Below are 12328 nucleotides of genomic sequence, written 5' to 3'. Positions count from 1 at the left end.
CTTCGAAATTTCGAATAATGTGCAAACGCTTTGATGTTTGCATGTACATCAAAAACTTTTTGATAATATTTAAGGTTAAAAAATATTTTATCCCTTTATTATAAATATTCTACACAACGCGTTATCTGATTGGTTCTAGGTTGTCACGTGATCGGGTCGTAAACGTTCATATTTCAGGGCCCGTCGGCAGTTTTTTATCACATTCCACCTCTTCGTATTATAAATTTCCCCATTTCCGAATCATCAGGTTCGTTGAGGAAAATCGTAAAAAATGCCCATTTTAAAAAATAAAATATCTTTAAGGATAAGTAGTGCTAAAAGAATCAGTGTAAATATAGCACGTTTATTCGATTGAGATGGTTTAAAATTTTTTATAACTTGAAAGTGTTTGTTCCCAGTAGATTGAAAAAATAATCATTACTTTATTTTTATTTTTTTCAGTAGGAAAGAACTTGATGTGCTTAGAGGACATTTACGTCTCCAAATTACTTTCAATCTTTCACTTTTTTTCTTATTGTAGCCAATGGTTTTGTTGACTTTAACGAGTTCGTTTCGATGATGATCAAGTTCCAGAATAGAGCACGACCCGAAGAGGAGATGAGAGAGGCCTTCAAGGGTTTGACAAAGACGGAAATGGCTTCATAAGTGCCCAGGAGCTGCATACAGTGATGTGTAATCTAGGGGAGAATCTATCAGAGGAGGATATCAAAGAGATGATTAAAGAGGCGGATCTCATAAAGACGGGAGGTCAACTATAACGGTAAATTATTATCAGATAAAAATCGATGTGAAATTTGAGTTTACAAACACGTTAAGAAATAAAAGTGCAGTTTTCTTGTCACGGTCAAATGCAATTGTAAATTAAACAGGTCGGGTACACACCTTATATGGAAGGCAATTTTCAACACGTGACAATATCTTCGTCACACCTGTTCACCAATCTATTGAATGAGTCTCAAAGCATGACAGTCTACTACCAATCCCATCATCTCGGGTTTTCCGTCAGAGGTCGGAAAAACAACTTCGAATGTATTAACATCTCTGGATGTTAAAAATTTATACATTTCCTGTTTAAATAAATTTTGGATAGAAGGATTTAAAAGTCTCTTCTGTGGTATATTTTAGGTTATATCTGTACATTCAATAAAGTTAAACTCCATGTTCCAAAGATAAGAAGATTTCAACGTTTGTGAAAGTGGGGTTGTAATTGCGTCTACGTAATACATTCGAGGTCGTTTTCCGCCGGTCGATTGAGTTTACTACGTGTTTACGATTCAATGGCATAGTGGTTTTGTCTGTTTACAGCATAATATTTACTTCCTCACCGGAAAACACCTTACAGTTTCTTTTTCATATTATAAGGCCAAAATTGAAAGATTATCTTCCAAAGACACTGCTCTATGCTCACATTTAATGCTTGAGTTGTTTTAGATGGTTAAAGTTGCTTTAAAAACCGTACAAAGCTTCACGTTTGAACGTACATTGTAACATTTTGTGATATTGAGGGGTTAAATAATAATTGCATACTTTGTACTGCTGTCTAAAACTATGTACACGTAATCCAGGTGAAAAAAACAACTCTCAATGCTTTATCACACGATAGCACCTACGTCTCTTTGACCAATGGTTTAGACCGATGTATAATGAGTTGATATAAGGTGTAAATGGGGGATAGAAATGAAAGATTATACATCATTTTTTATATTTCTTTATAAATCTAAAAAATAATTGAAAATGAGTGTCCATGGTACAATTCAAGTTGCCCTTTATTTTCAACACAACTAAGATTGTAGTGATAGCCCATAATGCATTGCGACTCACAACTAATTTACATGCAAATTTATGCTGACAGCAGAAAATCAAGTGTTCTCGGCCTGTTTAAGTACATGTATATTGTTACCTCACTTGACCTTTTCTGATCACATTTTTTCCGTAGTCCGTCTGCCTGTCCCTCTCCATTTGGCCATTTTAACCAAATTTGAAAGCATCTTTAGATGAAGGGAATTCACTGGCAGGTTTGTTCAAATGGAAGGCAATGCCCTTATTCAAGAGGAGATGATTCAGAAAATGTGAAAATTTGGTGACTCAATAACCACTGTGCCATGAAAGATGAAAATTACGGGGTAAACTACGAGGTAGTTTATTCAAATTTGTTCAATTCATGACCCCCCCCCCCCGGGGGTAGAAGGAGGCAACAAGGGGAGCTAAAAGTTTTTACATTGGAATATATAGGAAAAATCTTTAAAGATCATCCTCTCAAGAACAGCAAGGTTGGTCATATTTATATGAAAGTATTCTCAGGTAGTGTGGGTCAAGTTTTTTTATAATGACTCCCGGAGGTAGGACAGGGCCACAAGGGCCGATCAAAGTTTTACACGGAAATATATAGGGGAAACAATTAAATTTTTTAACTCGAATAGCAAAGCCATGATTGGTCATATATTTATTCACATTTTTCATGTCATTGTCAAATAGAACAGATTAGGTTACAAAAGTTCCATCGAAAAAAAAAAGATTTTAACTATTTTCACGAACGGAGGATACCTTAAATAAATCAGAATCATAATTGCAACTCATATATAAACATCCCAGACTATACAGATTCCAAAGTCAATAATTAAACAAATGCACCTTTAGTTAAAAGGGGGATATAATGAAGGATTAATTATACATTTCGAAAATTTTGGGGAACATTCAAAAAACTATCTCATAAACAGATTTGCGCTGGTTCGTAATAATATGCAAGCTACTCGTGTAATAATATTTGTAATATTGATGTTTTATAAGTCCACTTGCCGGTGGAGAGATACTAATTTTATCCTATACTCGGCTCTCAGGACCATTGAGCAGGGAGGGATCTTTTCCGTGCCAGCACTTACTGCGACAAGGGACCTCGGTTTAATGGTCTCATCCGAAAGGACCGGTCTCCAAGTCCCACAGTGGTATTGAACGCGCGACGTAAGGATCGACTCCTTACTTTGCACCAGAGCAGACGCTCTAACCACTGCCCCAAGCGGGCGACGAAGTAGCAGGACTATACTTCATAACAATACCTTTCAAAAATCTCTTTCAACTATAAGTTTGGACCCAAAATATTGGATAAGGTTTAAAATGGCTTTAAAAAGTAAGAAATAGTCAGTCCCTGAAGGACTGCAGGCCTAAAGTACTTCATATGAGCGCTGTGGCTTGTGAGATTTTTAATCTTCGTTGTGATACTTTTATCAAGGTCTTTTATGTTTCAGAATTCGTGAAATTGATGGTAAACAAAATGTGAATAACAGTGCAGCAGACATTCTTTCCAAAGCATTCCTCGATGTATTAGATGTGAAAACCCTCATTCCAAGTCCTAATTTCAACACTTTGTTCAGGCATGCCTTATGGTGGGATTAATTTTTGTTTATTTCTGTTTATACGTGCGTATGTCCGTGCCATACATACCAAACCTTATGACAGTTTTCTCAGTAACCACTCTTCGGAAGATGCTCAAAATTGAGCAAAAACTTTGCTTTTTTATATGGTGGGATTTTTTACGAATCTTTTCCTATTTCCCTGTGACTCTATGTAACTGAATTTGTTTATTTACAACAGAGTAAGGTATAATTCCTAAGTAATAGATCGCAGAGTTCTTGTTTATACCAACAGTTTATTTCAAATAGATAGATACATGTTTGTTGAAATTTTCTGCTAAATGCGCGCATAACTTTTTAAGAAAAACGCCTCGTCCGTGAATTTAATGAACAGCTGAAAACAAAATGATTTATAGTAAAACTCGGTTATAACGAAGTCACAGGGACCTACGAAATTACTTCGCTATATCCGTAAATCGTTACACCCATATTAGTAATTCGTTAAATTTATAGAGCTGGGACCCAAATAACTTCGCTATATCCGTGTTCGTATAAGCGAGTTATGTTGTTTTCCAGGAAAATTATGTTCACGTATTCTGTTAATTTTTTTTTTAAATCCGCCTGCATTTATGCAACAAGCAAATTAGGATTTAATTTTGTTCGATTTAGACATACCGAGACTTAGGAATGAGGAAATAAAAATAATACATCATTTCACAACAGAGAAGCTTTCACAATACAATTGTAAATGTTGCAATGTTTTTCAGCTGATATACTTGTTCAACAATGCAATTTGAAACGGTAACATGATATATGGCTATATGTGCAAATTCCATTAATGTTTTACTGTATAATTATGTATGATAGATATAAATTCTAAAACTTATTCAACCTTGTCAATTTCAGTATTTACTTGTGAACAGTTTTGCTATTGAGACTACATGTATGAATGCATTATACATATTTCTTATGCTTTAATTCATACCGTAAGCAATTTAAATCAAGAGTTTGTATTAAAGAATAGGATGACCAAATTTATGAATTTTATATCGCATCAAAAAATTCTTTGACAGGATTTTTATTTAAGGCGCAGCTTCTGGTCAGCAAGGAGTTAAAACTCTAAATATTCTTGCTTTGGATTTGCACGAGAGATGTTCAACTGTTTTGTACGTCAACAATAAATGCAATAAAAATTTAGTACACTTTTTGAAATGTTTGTTATACATTTAAATGTGAAAGAGGATTAAATGTATTGAAAAGATGTTCCTTTTTTATTCTCCATATCTGTCATTCAAAAATTTTAGGATCTCATATCATAGGTCTCCTCTGTGTCTGTCCGTCATTCCGTCTGCCCCATTTGGTTTTACGCACTTTTTTTCTAAACATTTGCTGATATTGAGCTAATTTTTGGTATGTGACTGTATCATGATGTGTTACAGAACAAGTTTGAATGTCGTTTCGCTTAATTGACTTTTTAAAAAAATAATGGCATTTTTTATTTATCATAATATGGTTTAAGATCGGGTAAGTGCTAAATTAATGATCCAAACGAGATTGTAGTTAAAAGATTATTAATTTGAAATTTGTTTGGTAACCTTATAGCGACAAACGAAATAGAATGTAACAAGAGACCCACACGGGCCTTATAGGTCACCTGAGCATTATGCAACAACTTTCCAGTTACTGAATTTAATTCATGTTTTAAGCCAGATGCTATATGGCATTCACAATTTTGAAAGAGGCACCATTGATCATCATAACAATACACTTAGCAGTTGCTTAGCTTGGTTACTGAATACCCATACGCAGGGTAGGGGAACATAAATGCACTCCAACTAATCAGTAATATTCAGCAATAATCAGTAGTGCCCCTAACACTGTGACATAAACCCCTGACCTTAGGTCCACACATTGCACAAATTTTTAAAAGGCACCCTTAAAATTGCCTATCAAAAAATAAATGTTTTATAAATACAAAGGAGCATATTTCAAACAATTAATTCATTTTCAGTATATAAGTAGGACCCCCCCCCACCCCTGACCCTTGGGCCTTGAAATTCACAATTCTGCAAGATTAGGGCCCTTGCTCATCATCACTATATAGGTAGTTCATCTGCTTCATACCCAGAGTCAGAAAAGAAAATTTTCAAAGACTCAATGTATTTTGACTATTTATAATCAATAGAGCCCCATCCTACCACCAGAACCCCTGACCCTGGAGCCATGAAGGTCACGATTTTCGTAAAAGCATTCTTGCTCATCATAACTATGTACTTAATTAGTTTATATAATACACAGGATCAGAGGAGAAGATTTTCAAAGAATTAATTGATTTTCACTATTTATAATCAATAGTGCCCCCCCCTCCCAACACCAGAATCCTTGACCCTGGGGCCATAAAATTCACAATTTTGGTTGAGGCACTCTTGCTCATCATAACTATGTACTTAGTTAGTTTATTTAATACCTAGGAGCAGAGAAGATTTTCAAAGAATTCATGTATTTTCACTATATAATCAATAGAGCCCCAACCCAACACTAGAACCATTGACCCTGGGGCCATAAAATTCACAATTTTGGTAGAGGCACTCTTATTCATCATAACTATGTACTTAGTTTATTTAATACCTAGGAGCAGAGAAGATTTTCAAAGAATTCATGTATTTTCACTATTTATAATCAATAGAGCCCCACCCTAACACCAGAACCCCTGACCCTGGGGCCATAAAATTCACAGTTTTGGTAGAGGCACTCTTGCTCATCATAACCATGTACTTAGTTAGTTTATTTAATACCCAGGAGCAGAGAAGAATATTTTCAAAGAAATAATGCATTTCCACTATATACTTATGTAGCCCCGCCCTAGCACTAGAACCCCTGACCCCAGGGCCATGAATTTCACAATTTTGGTAGAGGACTCAATGCTGATTACAATCATGCAAATAGTTTGACTGCTTGATGTCCAGGAGTAAAGAAGATTTTTAAAGATTGCATTAATTTTAGTGGTTTTGGCCCCACCCCTCAGGCCCCGGGGGGTGGGGACTATAAAATTCACAATTTTTGTCCCCCTTCACCCATAGATGCTTTGTGCCAAATTTGATTGAAATTTAAATTGGTTCAGTGGTTGCAGAGAAGAAGCTGAAAATGTTCAAATGTTAAAACACGACGGACGACGACAGACGAAAACGGATAGCAATACGTCACCTGAGTTTACTCAGGTGACCTAAAAATATATCTTTGGACCCGAATGCGTTCTGTGTATTGACTTGATGCATACTACATTCACGTGCCAAAAGTAATATAAATTTTTCACAAGATGGCCGACATAGTTTTTGTTTACTGCATGAACAAAAAATGATGCACTTTTCTTCTTTCTTCGTATTTTGACTTGATATTTTGTGATGAAGCCTTTGGATGCGATCACTTTCCGACATCGTTTCGGTAGACTGGAGTAGAGAGACCTGGGATAAGTTTTTAACAGATTGTTCCAAGCATACTGTAGTTCGTGTTTCGATCGTCGATGGTACGGATGTGGAAAATCTGACGTTTAATATGATTTTTCAAAACAAGCCAGACAATTTTAATTGGGTTTTAATCAGGGGATTGTGGGGGCCAAAAAAATGGTAGAATCCCATTCCTATGTTTCCAGTCTTCTGTCTCTCTGAGCGATGAACATGGCAATTGTCATCCATAAAATGCTAGTGTGAATTTGCAAAATATTTAACTATCACGGGCCATAAATATTCATCTAACACACTAATATACCTCTGAGAGTTCATATTACCGTCAACAAATGCTAGTATTTCAGCTCCATGGTAAGTCCCCCCCCCCGTCACCTCGCACAGGGAATCGACAAATTGTCGAGGAATTCAAATTTAGTAATTCAGCCACTTTAACTGCTTTTAATCCACTTTCTATTAGGGATATTACGGTCTTCTTTTCATCGATAGTAAGTTCTCGTCCCCTTCATCCCATACTTGTTGTTTACATTGACAATGGAAAAATAGCAGAAGTTATGACTACTTCCGGTTTACAAGGGCGTTAAATAACATACGACAGCTTAATAATGACAAAAATAAGTCAAAATTTGTTAGTGAAAATTATTAATGAAAAGTTATATTCATTTAATTTTTTTACGACGGCCATCTTAAAAAAATGGACAAACTTTAATAAATATAAATAATAGACATGAAGTTAAAAAGCAACGACGAGAACTTGATACATGACTTGTTTAAATTATTTTGATTTCCGTTTTACAAATAGTGCATTTCGTCATATGAATAGCTGAGGATTAGATTCCTTTTTAAAAAAAAATTTTTTTGCGGGAAATTTATGATTAAGGATTACATGTCCGAATACCAGTACAGTTCTCTGCTGCGAAAAATTGTTCGGGTCCGTTTTAATAAGATATGGTCTACTGGTAGAGCGTTCGCTTCGTGATCTGGAGGCCCAGGTCGATTCTCGTTCTCGGCGTCGTGTCAGACTTAAATATAGGTAGTGTCTGTTCCTTCGCCAAGCCCTTGGCATTAGAAGTGAAAGTCACGGGTCTTTCGGACACGACTTTAAAAATTAGGCCCCGTGTCAATTTAGGTGTTGGCACGATAAAGAACCCCAACGGCTCAATGGCCCTAAGTGCCGAATGTAGTCTAAATTTGAAGCCCTTCACCGCGGCATCCGGTGACGTCAATGTGAGAGAAAAATTATCGAATGGAACGGGGTACGTGAAACAATATACAATCAATCAATCATCTATTAAAATATAAGCGATAAATTTAACTTCACGCCATTGCAAATATCGTAGTTCCGAATGTCAACATGGTAAATAATGTAGCCAAGTGACAAGACTTGAAGATTCACAACTTTATTGTAGTATAAACCAAAAGGCAGCAGTGATATCTGAATACTGTAGTATTGTTTCAAAAATACAAAATGCTAAGGTCTGCACTTAGACATAAAGTTCTGGCTGCAGCGTGACAAGTAATGACGTCAGCCTCGGCTCCAAAAAATGCTAAAACTAACGTTCTGATAAAATTGGAAAATATTAAATTTGCACTTGCCTACAATAAGAAGCGAGAAGACGTTGAAAAAATAATGAGGTGAATTTTCGTCTTTATATATGGATTATTTATTTAGTTTATAGACAAGCAACAACATTTTAATATCAAGTACTTTTACCTTGGTCATAAATTTTGAACCAGAACGCCATTGCTTTCAAATTAAATGTCTTTTTTCTGCATGGTAGATAGATCAAAAAAAAAAAAGGTTTGTTTTAATCAGTAATGGTAGTTATTTCTAATGCATATCCTTGTGTATTCTTCAAAATCGTTTCGGAGCAATTCTCATTCTGCAATTTTTTTGCAACATTACGAGTTTATAGGAGATATTCCAACTGTGGCGAGGGCTTGTCCTGAGACACAGATTATTTTAACTAGGTGACTTACCATGCACAATTCAAGTTTGATTTTTCAAAAGATATAATTGTTTTGTAACCATGAAAAATTAGCTGTTTTGAACAAAGCATTCATGTATGTATAATGACATCAATTCGTTCATTCTTAAACAAGTAATTTCCGAAATGTCCACATTTTCATAAACAGGATATTATTAAATGACATCATAAAGAGAAAAGGGGAACCCCGTACGAGACATGTATTGGTTATGCAATACTCTCATAATGCTTGTTCATTTTGAACTTCCTGCCAAATCTGCAACTATTCAAAGTTTTCCACATCTTTTCAAACCCTGTACGTACAGTCCAGGTCCTGTGAGTATTCTTCATTTGATGAGAATCTTTCTTCAGGTGGACAGTATACATCAGTTGCATATTTAGCAAAGTCTATCATCATTTGCTTTTCTGCTTTTGTTAAAATGTTCAACTTATTTTTTCATATTTTTCGCACCAATGAAATACTTAATATTGATTTAATATCAAAGTTATTCCCACCTCTTTTCTCAACATTTTACGTATCCTTAGCAACACCGCACCAATGTACAGGTAAAAGCAAATTTACTCTCAAACTCGTATTATAAAAGCTAGCACTTTGTTTCCACCAACACATTTAAACATAACACGAAGATGTCAGTTCCAGATTTGAAATGCTCGGTTGTTGGTGATGCTCGAGTTGGCAAGACTTGCCTTACCAAAGTATTTATTGGAGAAAAGGGCGATGAAAAATATACACCAACTATTTTTGAGAATTACTATGGTAAGTTTAATGATTGGTTTTGTGCAATACATTCGTGTCTGTGGATTAGGGTTTCCTTCGCTGTAATAATATAAACAAATGCATTTAGATGGTTCTTTTTTTTTCTTAGGGGAAACATTTTGTAGAGGAAAGAAAGCCATCGTATCAATTTATGATCTACCCGGACAGCATGACTTTGACCAGATGAGGCGATTTGCACTCAAAGACAGTAATGTCATCATCATTTGCTACGATGTCCAGAAAAGAAAATCTTTCGAAAATGTTCAGTCTGTGTGGATTCCCGAAATTCGACAGTTCCTTGGAAAGACCATACCAATTGTTCTAGTGGGAATTCTTTCGGGTAAAAATCAAGCAAGAAGCGTGTCTAAAAGAGAAGCAATCAAAATCACCTCCCAAATGCGAATTCATGACTACTTTGAGATATATTCTGACGATAATGTTGAAGTGTCCTGTCTGTTTTCTTGTGTCGCATCTATTGCAAAGAAAACAAAAAGGCACAATTCGTCCTTTCTTCGACGTATGTTTATAAATTGACACTCTCAATCAAGTCTATGGGTGTTATTTTATTGTTCCAGAGGAATAAGAACGTTGACCTGGTCTGAACCTAAATGAAGCCAGTTGAACTACAGTAATATGATGATAGTTTTCATATGATGGCCTACAAGATATTGCGAACTGTTCTGAAATTCCAATCTTGCAAATAAAAGGTCTAATCATGAATGAGCAAACTCCAGCACTCAAGGATGAAGAAAGGGACAAAATGACTGAGAGAAGAGACATAATTACTACGTAATTATTGAGAAATTCAATGTATTTTGCTTGTATTATTGTCATACTTTTTCGTTCACAAAGCTTTGTTTTTTTCCTCAATAAAACAATGATTGTAGAATATACAGCTGTTCTTCTTATTCTTTATCGAAAGAAGTCCATATATAAAGAAACGTCTGCTGATTAGTGAATTAAAGATATTAACAGGTCTGTCGCAAACATAAACGCCATAAATGTGTGAAATATTCCACTACTGAGTAATTCTTACTGATATTCCTTAATTACCTCTGATTGATTGATGGTACGTATTTACGTCCCATCCGAGAAATTTTTTCACTCATATAATTACTATTAATTATATGCGATGAGTAGTAATTAAAGAGACAAGCATAAGAAATGTTTAAAGAGATTCAATTTTGATAACTCAAACGACTCTCATCTCTAGATAAATTGGTTTAAGGTCTTTCCACTTTTACAATTTTAATGGTTAAGAGTACAAAAATTGAATTTATTTTCATGTAATAGAGTTTAAATTTACCAATTATTTACAAAAATGCATAGGTCGCCATATTATTTAAGATGGAAGACGTAAATGAACAGAAGCATATGTCAGCATAAAAAAACGTACATTTTTTGTAAACACTATCATAAATAGTATGTAAAAACTGATTCAGTTGCATAATTATGATGCTGAAAGTTCCTAAATACTTGCTACTTATAAAATACTCTTGAATTGTGAATATTACGGAAACTATTTTACATTAGAAGTACAATAAAGAAAATGCCTAAATGAAGCTATCTGAGCAAGAGTTATTGCCCTTGTCAACATTCTTTTAAAAGATTGAATAATTGATTAAATAAAGGAAATATGCATTTTTCAAATTCTTTTACTTAATATTTATCATTACACCTATGCAAAATCATTCTTTCAAAATATATTGTTCTATTGGGTATGAATTCAATTTAATAACAGTTTTTGCAAAAACCTAGTACATCACAGGAGGGTGGAATTACCTTGAGACGAACTCTTGTGTAACAAATGAAATAAATCAGGAGCAGAGCGAACGATGACCTCTATAGCTGTAAACATCAGAAGTGGGATAAGGTGCCATGCGGAGTCTCCTGCCGACCGGGCACGCCCGCCATGTTGATAGGGTGTGCAATAATTTATCAAACAACATCCGAGGATACTCGTCGTTCGGTACCTATTCATTCATGAGTACACAGAATAACGAAATGATACTGGCAGGCGCGTCGCCCAGTATAAAAAGGCGTCACTCCGTTGAGTCTATAAGGGACACAGACTCAAGGAGTTCATTTGCTGCCCCTCGGATAATTTCAGGGATATGTCATATGTACAGTCTTCAGATTCCCAGTTTTGGTATAAAACTTATACATCATACCAAAAATTGAAAGAATGTAAGGTTTCTATTACAGATATATTTGATGATTCATTTACCGATCCCATGCCTTCTGTTTCAAAATGTTCCGTGCAAAACTGTAAAACCTGTGACATTTTGATAACTGAAACTTCTATCACCAGTAATCTTTTTGGACAGAGCTTCTATACCAAAACTTGGGAAAATCTGAACTGCAAATCTTTGAAAGTTGTCTATGGAATAGATTGTAATCTGTGTGGACTTATTTATGTTGGTAAAACCAAGGGATCACTGTATAAAAGAATGTCAGGTCATCGATTTCAAATCAATCATGGTGGTCAGCAACTTTTATACAAACATTTTAATTTACCTGATCATTCTATTTTGTCTATGAAAGTTAGAATTGTCGAAAAGATTTATCACCACACAAATAGTCAGTCGCTGAGTACACCTTTCCGTAGACAACGAGAAGAATTTTGGATTCGAAAACTAGGTACAGCCTTTCCCTATGGATGTAATGACAATGGCGATAGTGTTGGAAATCTTTCCAGTCCACAGTGTAGCGATGTAAATGCGATGGAACTTTTTAACAATACACAGAGACGTAGGCGTAGTCATGGGCATCGGT

The 12328-nt window shown here is 35.2% G+C and overlaps 1 protein-coding gene across 1 annotated transcript; it reads left to right on the top strand.

Moving 5' to 3' along the window:
• Window positions 1–9322: 9322 nt before the first annotated feature.
• LOC134258664 (uncharacterized) lies at window positions 9323–10397 on the top strand. The gene is made up of 2 exons (XM_062741207.1): window positions 9323–9553; window positions 9663–10397. Exons 1-2 carry the CDS (start codon window positions 9424–9426, stop codon window positions 10085–10087), a joined length of 555 nt encoding a protein of 184 aa, XP_062597191.1. The 5' UTR covers window positions 9323–9423; the 3' UTR covers window positions 10088–10397.
• The last annotated feature ends 1931 nt before the right edge of the window (window positions 10398–12328 follow it).

Source organism: Saccostrea cucullata, unplaced genomic scaffold (genome assembly GCF_032062105.1).
Source record: "Saccostrea cucullata isolate Sc308-1 unplaced genomic scaffold, CSIRO_AGI_Scuc_v1 ctg12916, whole genome shotgun sequence".
NCBI lineage: Eukaryota > Metazoa > Mollusca > Bivalvia > Ostreida > Ostreidae > Saccostrea > Saccostrea cuccullata.
The sequence above is the reverse complement of the archived record's forward strand: the minus strand, read 5'-3'. Positions and strand labels throughout refer to the sequence as shown.